The sequence below is a fragment of the Habropoda laboriosa genome, unplaced genomic scaffold (assembly GCF_001263275.1).
Source record: "Habropoda laboriosa isolate 0110345459 unplaced genomic scaffold, ASM126327v1 scaffold1387, whole genome shotgun sequence".
NCBI classification, from domain to species: Eukaryota; Metazoa; Arthropoda; class Insecta; order Hymenoptera; family Apidae; genus Habropoda; species Habropoda laboriosa.
The window spans coordinates 15,143-29,143 of NW_017101451.1; the positions used below are offsets into that span (position 1 = coordinate 15,143).

General features: G+C 36.4%; 2 protein-coding genes across 2 annotated transcripts in view; both read right to left on the reverse strand.

Annotated features, from left to right (window-relative positions):
• The window catches only part of LOC108578180, a 6,673-nt gene extending 2,107 nt beyond the window's left edge, over positions 1-4,566 (reverse strand). Inside the window, exons 1-4 of the mRNA XM_017941461.1 lie at positions 4,482-4,566; positions 2,596-2,839; positions 2,229-2,231; positions 432-532 (exon numbers count right to left, since the gene is read on the reverse strand). Coding sequence (XP_017796950.1) covers positions 432-532; positions 2,229-2,231; positions 2,596-2,839; positions 4,482-4,566 — 433 coding nt within the window. The remainder of the gene's footprint in view (positions 1-431; positions 533-2,228; positions 2,232-2,595; positions 2,840-4,481) is intronic.
• Positions 4,567-10,608: 6,042 nt separating this feature from the next.
• Positions 10,609-12,059, reverse strand: LOC108578181 (tigger transposable element-derived protein 1-like). Its single transcript, XM_017941462.1, has 5 exons — positions 11,906-12,059; positions 11,633-11,785; positions 11,313-11,411; positions 11,135-11,233; positions 10,609-11,093 (listed from the first exon to the last, which is right to left on the reverse strand). Exons 1-5 carry the CDS (start codon positions 12,057-12,059, stop codon positions 10,609-10,611), a joined length of 990 nt encoding a protein of 329 aa, XP_017796951.1.
• Positions 12,060-14,001: the final 1,942 nt, after the last annotated feature.

A 14,001-nucleotide genomic window follows, 5' to 3' on the forward strand; every position in this document is an offset into this window, starting at 1 on the left:
TTTATAGTTGAAAACTCTTAAAATAAAAAGTCCTTCATATAAAGAATTTGAATGGAAGAATTTAATAATTCTGACGTTCTTATGGTTAACTTCATTTTTATTATCATAAAAGAAAAAAAAGTTACACCCTTTCCACACTTATATTGAAATACAAACTGTAATGTTGTTTTTTCGAATTTTGAAATTGGTAGATTGATACTATATATTAAATTTTTGTTATTGCTATATTCAAGAAATTCAAAAAAAAAAAATATTTTTATGATGCGCAGTAATTTCTTTTCTCAATTTAAAGAATGGCGATTAGAACGTGAAGTCTACTTTAAAGGGCTATGATTTATTAGCAGCAATTGAATTAATACTTCAAGAATTATTTAGGTCAGATCAACATTTTCCTGTTTTACTTATTAATTTAATAGATTTAATTTACTCACGACAAACATATTCTGGGCAACATTCATCAGTTCGATGTCTGTAGAAACAATTGTCGTTCTGCAGTTGAAAAGAAGCACAGTCAACAGCCGCACATATAAAGCTGTTCGTAGAATATAACATTATTGTAATATATAAAGAAAGACATTTTTCTGGTTGATTGACTGCCAAGTAATTAGAATGTACTGTAGAATCAATCTTTTCTATTTTAATTCTTTTCCTCTATCGCCTAATGTCCTTTTTTTTTATTAATCATATACATATATATTTATCCTTTTCTCATAAAATATTTATATGGAAAATTGATAATATAATCGAAATTGCGAAACAAAATGATCAGAGATGTAGTACACGGGATGTTCACGCGTTTTTCTCGTAAATGGTAGGTATCTACTAGAAAAAAATGAAAGAGGAAAAAGTTTTGTAGTTTTCTGTGACCAATATAATAACGTGCATCAATTTTTTATATTGGTCATATTTTTCGAGAAACGAAGGTTTAATTTTCTAAATAAAATGCTGCATATTTTTTTATGTCATATGAAACCGTGTATCAAGACGAATTCATCCATGTGCCATACAGGGTGTTTCAAAACATGTGGGCATCACTTTAGAGATAGATTCGGTACGCTGAAATAAGAAAAAAAGTTCATATAGACATATACCCAATATGACCTTGTTTCCGAATTATAGCCCTTTCCGTATGATACCTATTATTTAATCATTTTCATAGAAATTGTTCCAAGTGGTTACCCCCGGCTAGAATGCAGGCTTCCAAACGTCGTATCAATGTAAATTGTCATTCAAATTGTTACGAAAAGTATTAGCAAATTGTCACACGTGCTGTTACCACCAAGAACATGATTAAACTGACTGAAACAAATTACGAAATAGCGTTTACATAGCAAACCAGAAGGTCGTGCATGAGATAAAAAGCGTTACTTGTAAATAATTAAAAGAAGCAGTCAATAGAGTCGTAAGAATTACTGGAAGACATAAACGGCTATATACAGGGTGTCCCGTAACTCCTCGAACACCCGGAAATGGGGGGTTGCTGGGGTGATTCTGAACAACTTTTTCCTTTACCAAAATGTTGTTTAAAGCTTCATTTTTGAATTATTAACGAAAAACACTGGCCAATCGGAGCGCGCGTAGAGCTCGCGCTCAGGGATGGACGAACAGAGATTCACCCGCGCGCTATCGTGAACGACGCGTACGCGTCACTTCTTGGTTATCGATCGCTGTCAAAAAAATTTGACTTTGCACCGCTATTTTTATAAGGCTTAGAGAAATGGGTTTTTGCCGTCATTCTGACATTTGTATAAATTTTTGAAAAAACTGATTAGTCGGAATCGTGAAGAAAATAGCGATGGTCTGAAAATAGCCTCTGTTCTCCGCCCCTGAGCGCGGGCTCTGCGCGCGCTGTAATTGGCCAGTGTTTTTCGTTAATAATTCAAAAACGAAGCTTCAAACTGTATTTTGGAAAAGGAAAAAGTTGTTCAGAGTCACCTCAGGAACCCCCCATTTCCGGGTGTTCGAGGAGTTACGGGACACCCTGTATATGTATAATTCGGAAACAAGGTCATATCGGGTATACGTTTATATGAACTTCTTTTCTTATTTTAGCGTACTGAATCCATCCCTGAAGTTGTGCCCACATGTTTTGAAACACCCTGTATAATGACCGTTAGGGTCGTACAAGGTCAGATATGAAAGAAATATTTCGAATATTACGTACCAAGGTGTACACAAGTACGTACATAACACCTTCTTTTCTCTCTCTGATCATTCATCATTACTACTCACTACTTAAAAAACAATTTAAGTTCTATCCATATTATACTTTACAATTAACACAAGTTTCACCAGATACACTAAATAACATCATTTCGCTTCTAGACTTAAAAACTTACATGATAAAAAATCGATCCTGACTCTCAAATTAAATTTTCAAACAAATTGATTTTTGTTTCATTTTTCCAGGATATTTCACTCGACTAACTATTTCGCGGAAAAAAAAAAAGAACATTTGCTTGTCTCAAAGTCTACTATTGAAGCATACCGACCACGTGGAACAGTTCTAATTTACTTTAACATCGTTTACTTCCTTAAAACTTCGGAGAACTCAAGTTTATCCAAGATTATGACCATCAAACTAACTATACTTACGATTGTGTACCATATGACCCACAGAAGCATCCTATATCGCAAGGATTTCTGTCCTCATCCCTTAGTGCTTCCCCGACATTGTACTCATGGCCGTTCGCGTAGCATTTATCCTCTTTTATATCCTTCAAGACACCACAGTCGTATTCCGTTGCGCAACAGTCGCCAGGTTTCTCGTAGACAGGAGTACAGCCAAGCGACTCGTAGTATTTCAAAGGGCCGGGACACTTTGTTTTATCACAGATTTCTTTGAAAATGAAACGTAAGCAAAGTAAGCGCTACATTTAAGTGAAACGCGTCAAGGCGGGAAACGAACGAACAATTTCATAGCCGATTTGTTTTCGAAATTTTTTTTAAACGTTGGATAATTTTCAATCTCTACCCACGATAAAAGAGTTAACTTTATCTTTCCTGGTCTTTACTGTTGCATAATGTATTACACGGCGCGTGTACAGGATGTTATAAAATAAGAAACAAGAAGAAGATAACTATCGTAGTATTTTAATAATTAAGAAAAAAAACGGATTGTCTGAACGTTGCAGGCGTAACCGTATATTACAATTGTCAAGTGAAAACAGACACAGAATAAAATTTCTCGTAACTGACAAATTATGTACCTATCTGTTACAGTATATAAAATAAACATGTGTTGCATTGAAAGATTATTCGATCTTTTTTACTTTATTTTTTTTAAATAAATTCTTGTTTATTACATACTGAAAATAATGAAACATATTTAGTGAACACTAGGTCACTACGTCTGTGGTAAATTAGAGTATCCGAAGCAACGTCGAATGAATAATCGAGACAAATTTTTTATTTATTTTATTCTGACTAATCCTAAGTAAAAGTTGACTTATAGGTAAATAAAAATTTATCAAACTAAAAAAAAAATTTCATCCTGAACAGCAACAAATACGGTACCATTTAGAATTTGTGGAATTATAATGAATTTTATCGTTAATAATAACAATGTCTTTATAACACATTTTTGTGTAAAAGCAAGATTTAGCTAGAAATGTTATTATGTCTAATTCAATCACATAGTAAGTTTTACAGTTAAGGACTCTCACTAATGTAATGCTCAGAAAATGTTAAAAGTGAAACCTGTTTGTCCACCTTGTGTGCTTTTTGAATATTTATGAACAATTTAAAAAATAATCAGTTTTACTACTCTGGAATTTTTATGTGTAACGCTTTACAATTTTAATACTGACTATTTTCTTTCAATTTATGAGTAATTTTGGGATGTAATCCTATTGTACATTGAATGTCTAATAAAATACAACAAATAGATTGACTTTATTAATATTTCAAGAATTCGTTAATTTCATTTAGTAATATCAATTAATAACTTATGGTACATACTTTGTATATTTTATTAGAGATAGCATAAATAAGACAGCAATATCCTTTCAAGGCTAACCAGACTACCTGCGTCAGCAAAGTAAATATTTATCTTCAAAATATGATTTCTCCAAGAAATTAAACCATGCTTCATGTTAAAAACACATTCCCCAATATATCCGATATTCATAGTCGTTTGTACAATTACTCACAACTGTCACTGTCTTATGCTTTTCCAACCGTGAAAAGGCTAAACAGATAACTGCAATTATACCGGAAATATGCTAATGTATTCTAAATAGCCTAAATTGTATATTATTAAACTTGTTTATCAGTGATAAGATATCTTTCCAGCACCATTTACCGCGTCACTTTTCAACCATTTTCAAAAAAGATAACCCTTTCATATTACTACGATATAGTAGATGGATAGAATATAAAGTAAATACCAAAAATGTGTAATTTTTTTAAACTTTATGCTTAGGCCACATTCATAGATCATTTATCACTAAGTAATTTCTTGCGAATAACCAACTTCTTACCTCGTCCTGCCACGTGAACGGCGACGAGAAACGTCAGGAAGACGCACTTCTCAACGATCGAACATAAATTATCGCGCCTAGCCATTGTCGAGCACTATACTGTGAGCGTATTGTCGAGCCGCCTCGTCTTTTATAGCTTCGACCATGTTGGAACCCGAGGAAATGCCGGACAATATGACGAAATGGGGATTTCCTAAAACAGCTTCCTTGGAGTGGAAGAATTTTATCAAATGGACATGCATGTACAGTAAGAGGAAGAGAAACGTGACCCGGAGAATAGTAGGTGGAAAAATGAGAAGAATCTGTTGTACATCGTTACAGGATACAAGAAAGGGATAATAACAACTAATTAAATTACATTACCTTTACATTTATTGCGAGATGTATTTTTCACCCTAATATTTTCAATCCTCAAGGTTATTTCATACAAAATTCTAACGGGGACTGATTACTTTACATCTAAATTTAAACGCTTTGGAAAATTCGCGGAATATCGATAATTCTTGCTGAAAAGTCACTATTTAACTTTTATTCCCAACATTAAATGTTAGGGCTTGCGGTTGATCTTTCGATCGTTCAAGCGTTGTCGGTTTTTGCACCTGTGTGCCGACTAATGGTCTAAGGCTACGAAGGACCAGTTTCTTGATTGAAACACTAAGTTTTTATTTTATGTTCTATTTTCTACAACTAATTCAAGGTATAAATTCTACTGCGAAGTGAGAGGTGTTTCTTTTGCGAGTGGCCAAGTGTTTCTGCGGTTTCCCTCGACGAAGACTCCTATTTTCCTAAAAACACCCTGATTGGTGATTTTTTCTTTTTGAAATCACCAATCAGTTTACTCCGGTGCATCGCAACCTCCCTCGATTTAGCCCTTAGCGCGTTATCTTAGGGTGGGGTAAACAACGACCGGAGGACGGATGTGTGGGAATCCTGCGGAATCTCCGCTTTTCTAGGCTTCGTTGAAGTCTGTTTTCCGTTCGGAGACTCCAGGATCTATGGCAGGGTCTGGTCCTAGGGACTAAGTGTCGCAGGCAACGCAATAAACACTTGTGGTGTTTTGAGGAAGCGATATTTGCCTGGGACGGCGACCACTTGACACGCTGCCATAAATCCGGCTACAGGATACGCCTTAACATTAAATATCCTCTAATGAATACTATAAATAACACGTCAGTGTGAACTTTGCATGATTAAATATTCTCAAATGAATTTCTAAGTAACACATCGATCCGGATAACATCCAATTTATGATATTACTAGTCGGTTAACAAATTATCTCACTTTCTAGCTTCAAATTTTGGCAACTGTTTTACTTTACTTATCGGCAGGCGTCAAAGGGAATTTATTGTGGCTAACAATCATATCGTATAGATTTGAAAGATTGTTCCAGGTAAGTTTTATAAGATTGAAAAGTTGAAAATAATCGTGTTAATACCTAAGAAAGTTGTTATTAAGAAGTTTCTCAAGCAATTCGTAATAATTCTCCCAATAAAAATTTGCGATTCAGCCTTCCGGGGGAAAAGTAAGAATCAACTTTAATTATTTCCCTGGAATTTTATGCGATTATCGCATATTTAATACGCCGCAATTAACTTTAAACGGAAATGACAGAAAAAATGTGATTAAATTTTCCTAATAACGTATCCTTTGCATTTCGCTAAATTAAGATGTTACTTTTTTCTCTTAAGCAAGAGTGGAGAAGAATAAGTACTAATTTAATATCGTATCAATATTTGAATAAGTGTTAAATACAATAGATCATTAAAACCGGATCAGTGCTAATGCAATTTGAGAAGGTATGTACATGTAATACAGAAATATTAATAATGCAAATAAATTTTGTAATTATCAATTACACCCACTTTGACATATTGTTAATGTATTCCATTTATCATATTTAAATAACGATGTGTTTGAAGTATATTTCTCACCGATATCGTGAAAACCAGGACAGTATTAGCTTGCAAACATTGCATTAACATATTAAGTATGTATCATTCACATCATTCACATAATTGCCGAGCTTGTTAAAATGTAATTATGAATACTTTATAGCACCAAGCAAATGATAAATATACTGACACATTATAATACTGAAAAATGATAGGAAAAAAATGTTAAATTATTGTAAATTGAAAATGAAAAATAGCTTGAAACAATATCCATTTATATATTACTAACTAAACGATCTATTGTTGCAATTTGGTTAAGAAAGGTTATCCGTTAAATACTATGTTTTTAAAACATCTTGGAAAAAATGTCTTGAACTTTCACACACTCTACTACATATTTAAACAGTTGTTACGGGTTACGCTTGTTGTGTCCTCACATGGAGCGTAATATTGGTTTGGGTTTGTGGATCGGTCAAAACGTTCGCCGTATGAGGGTGATACGTTGTTGACAACAAATCCGAAAGGATTGGAACCTTCGGCGCATGTGGTTACTACGCCGTTCTCCGAAGGATGGAAAAGGTTTGGTGGTTGTGAGGACAGTACGTACCGTAATGTCGGATATACCTCGAGCGGTTAAGATATATCCTTTGTGAGTCCAGCTACCTCGTTACTAATGTTACAAGGAGATGGTTAATTGAATATAGGCTGAGCAATTCTATAGTAACTATATTCTAATAATAATCAAGGAGTTTACAATAAGTTTACAATGGTTTAAAGATAAATTATAATGGTTGATTCTTGGCTGAGCAAGAATCTTCCTTCTCGACTTTACACGGTGAGTACGCGGGGACGTCGTAGACAAGTATGTCTAGTTGACACTTACGAATTTAGTATTATACTGGATTGCTTGAAAGGGAATTAAGCCCGAGCTTGCTTGTGTCAAACGGCGACTATACAGGTACTGCTCTACTTTAAAGTTCAGGGTAACTCTGAACTGTGACTGCCCCAGAGCCTCGAAAATCATGCCCTTATATACCCAAAAATCTGTATTTTTTGGGTGGTGGAGGTCCTAATTTTCCCATGAGAACGAAACGCGTTCGTTTACTTTATCTCAAGGGGGTGAGCTCTAGGCGGATGTATCCGCGCCGCCGTGTCGGCTAGTCTGCGTATGTAACATAAAAAAGGAATTTACAACAGCACTGTTCAATAGAAGTTCAAAACCTAATTTCCTGTACCACTTCATTGATTTTCGTAATGGGTTGCTGTATGCGGCTATTTGATCCGAAAGGTCAATAGATTTCTTTCCCGCATTATAATCAATTTTATAAACAACACATATTATAAACAACACATCACGCTTTTCCTTCCATTTTAGAATTGTGATTCCTTCTCGACTCTCTTGTGCAAAACATTCTCCCCGTTTCAGTTTTTTGGCCACTACTTCTTTTGAATTGCTTTTACGATTATTTCGGAGAGTACCCATCAAATGCGTATTTCGTTCCATGAGTTGTTTTGCTAAATTTATACTTGTGTACCAATTGTCCGTGCATACTGTGTGGCCTTCGTGGAATATGTCTTGGCACAAATTCATAACAATATTCGTTGGCGTTGTATTCACTTCACCTGACATTTTGCCACTGTAGACACGGAAGTTGTACGTGTATCCAAACCCGCAGCAAAGTTTGAAAATTTTTATTCCATATTTTATGCCTTTTCTGCTTCATAAACTGTCGAAATACAATCCGTCCACGAAATGGGATCATGGATACGTCAATGCAGATTAATTCTACTGGATTGTAATACTTTTTAAAATTTTCGTTCAGCTCATCTAAAATTGGTTGAATTTTCCATAAGCGTTTGGTGACATCCGCTGTTTCATTGGTTGTGAAATGCAGCATTCTCAAAAGTATTTCAAAACGGTTTCTGCTTATTATTTTATGGGGGAACGGATGATAATACACAGGATCCGTGGACCAGTATAAACTTATACTTGGAAATTTTACAAGTCCCATCCAAATAATAAGCCCAAAAAAGCGCTTGATTTCTTCTTTATTGGTAGGGACCCACCGATCTATACGCTTCGAAGTAATCGTTGATCGCTTTTGTGTTGCGTATATATTCGTCTGTTCACTTATCTCTTGAAGCATTTCTTCAGTGACTAATAGCGCATAGAAGTCTTCCACATTGACACAATTCTGCAGTTCTATGTTACTTGTGTCAACACCGTACACACTCGTAAAGGTTGTGATATTCGGTTGATTCCCTCTTGGATCACGTGCTATATTGTTGTCTATATGCACATTCTCTAACGAAGTATCGCCTTCGGATGAGAGCAAAACACGACGACGACGATTTCTGGGCGGCAAAATTAATTCGCTCTATGTATCACTTTCTGATCCACTCAACATTTTTAGGGAAATAAAAAACTTTGAATTTATGGTGAACAAGAAAATTGGTAGATCTACTGTAGTGAACGAAACTGAACTGTGACTTGTGTGCAACTGAGGATTCGTTAGGCCTCCAGGCATCGTTTAGCCTCGCGTTTCGTTTTCCTATCATCCGGCAGGAAGAGGGGATTTTGGGAAAACTCAGGATGTGAATACAAAGAAGAATTTATTGCAATTGGGAAAGGTCAGGCACTTTCCCAATGCGGGGGTGAAGCTCCTCTCAAAGTGGAGAGGAAGGCCCTCGGTAGAAAACTTCGGTCCTCAAGCCGATATTTCGGCGGGCTAACCGCGGTTCCTAACACTTCTGTTCATTTTCCGGTTCGCCCGTCGGCGGTGGCACACTTGACGGCCGAGACTGCGCCTGAACGGAACGGCAAGCAAAACGGGCTGGACACTTAACGTGTTAAACGTGCTTTATTTCTATGGGGCGGAAGGACGTCTTCGCGCTTAGAAAATCGTAGTCGAAGTGAAAGGAAAAAACCCGTAAGGGCACGACTGAAAATCTGTTGCGCATTTAAGTAAAAGAGACCAGGATTGCTTTGACATAGCAGTGTTTCTCATACATAACACAATTGATTTTTGCTTACTAGCTGACGTATTATTATTAGTAATAATCCAACAGGTTCGATAAGTTTGAGTACGACAAATTCACTTAGAGGTTGTAAAAACGCGTGAGAAATTGTAGAAAACGAGAAAAGTGGTTAACTTGGGTTCGGTAAACAAATTGCAGGATCCTTTTACACTTTGACTCGTTCCAGTCATGTTCACTGGTATAAGTAGCCACGATACAAAAGTATCTCGATTCTGAATGAAACAAAAGAAAAATAAAATTCATAATACTCTTTCTTTAGTTATTGCTGACATCATTTATATCGTTAGTCATGACATCAGTTCGGGAAAAAATCTAACATGAAGTAGGAATTTTAAAATGAAATAGTGAAACCAGTCATTTTGACTGGTGTGGTAGTTCTAGTGTTAAACAACGAATCAGTACAAGAACTATTGAATTACTTAAAGTATACGAAATTATACAGTACATCGTGAGCGACCTTTTTTTTGCCGTTGCTAATAAACCATACCAGCGGTTGATGGGACTATAAATAACGAAAGGAAAAAACAGGTTTTACTTGTATTAAAATTTTCTTTCAACTGTATTTAGACTGTTACGAAATACAGATTTCGTATATCTTCATTTTTTTCGTCGGATAGAATGTTAAAGCAGGAACAATCAACACCAACATACTACGCTTATGGTCACGAAAAATGTGTCAAAACAAAGGGTTAAGGTAACTTTCTTCGTAAATTGTTATGTTTGCTTCAACGAATGAATCGTTGGATTCGATTATAATTTTTGTAGTGGTTGGTAGGTTGTAATAAACAAACTTAATTAATATTCTACACTACTTTTATTTAATAAGGTAAGTGCTCTGCTCTACGTCTAGCTAGCGCGTGGTGTGCGCTTACGCTTTGTCCTTTATCGCTGTCGTGCCGATAAAAGGAGGGTTACGTTCCGAAAACTTATTAAAAACAAACATTTTTTTTTAATTCCATATAAGCAACTTAATTTTTATTAAAAATATAAACGTATGTATAACACAAAACGAAAAAAAAAAACAAAAAATATTATTTTCATTTAATGTAACCTTAATTTAATATATTTCTTCAAACGAGAACGTTTTTTCGGTTGAATAATATCACCTTCACTTTCTGCACCTTCTTCTTCATTTAGATTTTTTGCACCTTCTATCCTCTTTAAAAAATCTGTAATTTTGGTTTGTTTGCTGGTTCTTACAAGGTCATTGTAGATTTCATGGTATTAGAAGGGTCTGCATTCAAGAAAACTGATTCAAGATTTTCAGCTAAGCTTAGGCCCTCTTTTAATTTTTTTAATGTTAAATTATTAACTTCACAATCTTCAGCAGTGCTATTGTCCTCAGAATCGATTTGATTTCCAACTTCGGATGCCATTTCCATCAAATCCGCTTCGTCAACTTCTTCTTCCACTAATAAGTCTTGAACGTCCTCAATAGCCATATCCACAAAGCCTTCGCCTCCGATCGATTTAGCAAGTTCTAATATGCCACCAATTTCATTTTCTGACGATTCAAGCACGTTTTCTATTTCAACTGAAGATGGCCATATCTTCTTCCAACATGCATTTAACGTTGATGTTTTTAGTACTTTCAGCGACAAAGATATGATGTCGATGCTGTGCTTAATTGAAAATTGCTTCCAAGCTTCCATTACATTAATTGATTTCGAATCGGTTACGTCTAAAATCCACTGTAATAAGTTTTAAAGGTACAAATAATACCTTGATCTAATGGTTGGAGCAACGAAGTAGTGTTAGGTGGTAGGAACACTATTTTGACGTTGGGATGACTCAAATCTTGTGGGTGACATGGAGCATTATCTAACAATAATAGCGCCTTGAAGCTCAAATTTTTCCGTTTTAAATCATTTTCAACGTTTCGCACAAAAACAAATAATACCTTGATCCAATGGTTGGAGCAACGAAGTAGTGTTAGGTGGTAGGAACACTATTTTGACGTTGGGATGACTCAAATCTTGTGGGTGACATGGAGCATTATCTAACAATAATAGCGCCTTGAAGCTCAAATTTTTCCGTTTTAAATCATTTTCAACGTTTCGCACAAAACAATTTAAAAACCAATCTTTAAATAAATTTCCAGTCACCCAAGCTCGTGGATTTGCTTTCCAATATACCCGTAAGGTGTTTTTATTTACGCCTTTAAGTGCACGAGGATATAAACTAGCAAGGGTTTTGTCATAAAGTCCCCCGACGCATTACTGCACAAAAGTAGCGTTATACGATCTTTAGACACCTTAAATCCGGGTGCAGTCTTTTCTCTTTTCGCTATAAAGGTTCTACTGGGCATTTTTTCCCACCAAAGCCCAGTTTCGTCGGCATTGAAAACTTGATGCGCTGTATGTCCTTGCTCTTCTATAATGTTTTGAATTCTTTCTGGATACGTTCTGGCAGCTTAATGATCAGCCGACGCAGTTTCTCCTTGAACTTTTATGCTATGAATTGCAAAGCGCTTTTTGAATTTTTCGAACCAACCTTTACTTGCCACAAAATCTGGGTTGACAAAAGATTCTCCATGTTCTTTAAGGTGTTTGTAAATTTTAAGTGCTTTTTGCTTAATGATGTTATCATCCAATGGAATTCTTTTTTGACAGCTATCATCAATCCAAATGCTGAGTGCCTTTTCCATTTCCTCAATTATTGGCGCCCGGGGACGAGGATATTTTGCGGATATCGAAGATCTTGCAGCAACTGCATTTCTTATTTTTTTTTCATTTTGCTTAATAGTCCGGACTGTTGCTTCATTTAAATTAAGACTTTTTCCAATGTGAGATGCTTTTTCTCCTTTTAAAAGACGATCCAAGATTTGTATCTTTACTTCTAAAGAAATAAATTTTCTCTTAAACGTTGTCTTCTTATCATTATCAGACATGGCTTGGGACTGAAACTTGTGTAGGGATGACCGAGCGTGAGTGCGTTGTCTGTGTGAATGCGTGAGGGTCTATGGCGTGAGCGGTAAGGACCGGCGTGCCAGGTCGAGTGTTTGGGATAGCGCGAAAGATATTGAACGAATGTTTAGTTTAGTAATCAGGCGAGGAGTGCGTGAGTGCGTGTGTGTTTTTTTCTAACGAAAAGTGTGCATGTATGCAAGATGACATTAGGGCGAATGCGAGGGAGCGAAAGGCAGCGTGAATCCAGCGATTGATTGAGCGACACCCTTAGCGTAGCACCTAGCAGTATAAAGTATTAATAAATATTATATAGTCAAAAGTCCGTGCGAGTTTACTATCCCTCCACACATAAATCCCCTACACTTGATTTTCCAAAAATAAGTCTTAAAGACGAAAAAGTCACTCTTTAACATATCGTGGCTCGACGCAGACTGCCGACCAGCCGCTTAAGACACTTTGTCTCCAGACCACGGAAACAGAAAGAAACATACAAGGGCCTGCCGTTCACGGGCCCTCGGCTGCAATCGCATTTCACAACAGATCGATACAATATGACGAAGTCGCATTGCACTTTATCCTTTTAGATACGGCGGGACTTTCCGCAACACTATCTCTGAGACGGCAAGTCTCGCCGCGGATGGCGCGTAAACTGTGCATGACGCTTTCCGCTATAACATCGGAATAGAGTTATAAATGAGTAAATTATAATTTATTTATATATTTTCATGTAAAGGCACTATAGTTCATTATTCCTTCCCGTCATTTGTAAGAAATGCGAGATTCCGGCGGCGAAGTGGTGGCCTGGACTTTGGCGCCCAGGAAGAGAAAGCGCGCGGGTACCTGAGGGTACCATAAACTATGCCCTTTCCCCGGAAAGTCGAACGAGGGGGCTCCAACGGTTTTTCGGAGCAACGCGGAATACGACGCGGAGAGGACACTCTGGAAATAGCCGTCGAGCGAGACGGAGCACTTAGCAGTCGCTTAGAACTATAGTTTAATACATTTTTGGATACCACACTATCCTGTGTTAAATTCATTTAAGCTGTGCTTACACATTATTTTAAGGTAATTTAGTTTTTAAATATGTTAAACAAAAATCATTTTGTCCAGTGCTGTAGAAGTTCAGTGTTGTACAAAGGTTTCCGCAATTTTCTTATCGTGTTAGAGCGAAACAGTGTTATAGGATGCCGTGTTGTAGGAGGGCTACCTGTATTTCCAACTCAATAAACAAACAAATGTCACGCATAGCAGAAAGCGTAGAATTAAACACAAATCGAATCAACTTCTTAGCAGAATCCCTAGGTATCGAATTTTAACATTCAACTCCCACACACCCCAACGCACATATTCACCTAATAAACTTACAATCGAACAACTAAACATAATACAAATCAACGTAAACTCGATAATCTCAAACGAAAGGCGTGCCTCTCTTCTGGATTGTCTGAGTCATCACAATCCAGACATAGTACTACTTTCGGAGGCAAAGCTTAACCGCAGACATAAAATTGAATTCCAAAATTACAACATAGTTCGAAACGATAGAATAAGTGCTGAACAAGCTGGGGGAACAGGCATCGTAATGAGAAACGACATCAAATTCAAACACATACTCCCAGATAACGCCACGAGTAATAAATGCTTCGAATCAACAGTGATCGAAGTCAAATTACAGAATGC

Excerpts from the sequence above, each read along its gene's own strand:
- LOC108578181 (XM_017941462.1), bottom strand. The coding sequence starts at position 12,059 with ATGGAAAAGGCACTCAGCATTTGGATTGATGATAGCTGTCAAAAAAGA. Across the intron at positions 11,234-11,312 it reads GCTCCAACCATTGGATCAAG|ATAATGCTCCATGTCACCCA; the intron begins GTATTATTTGTT and ends TATTATTGTTAG. Across the intron at positions 11,094-11,134 it reads GCTCCAACCATTAGATCAAG|ACGTAACCGATTCGAAATCA; the intron begins GTATTATTTGTA and ends AGTGGATTTTAG.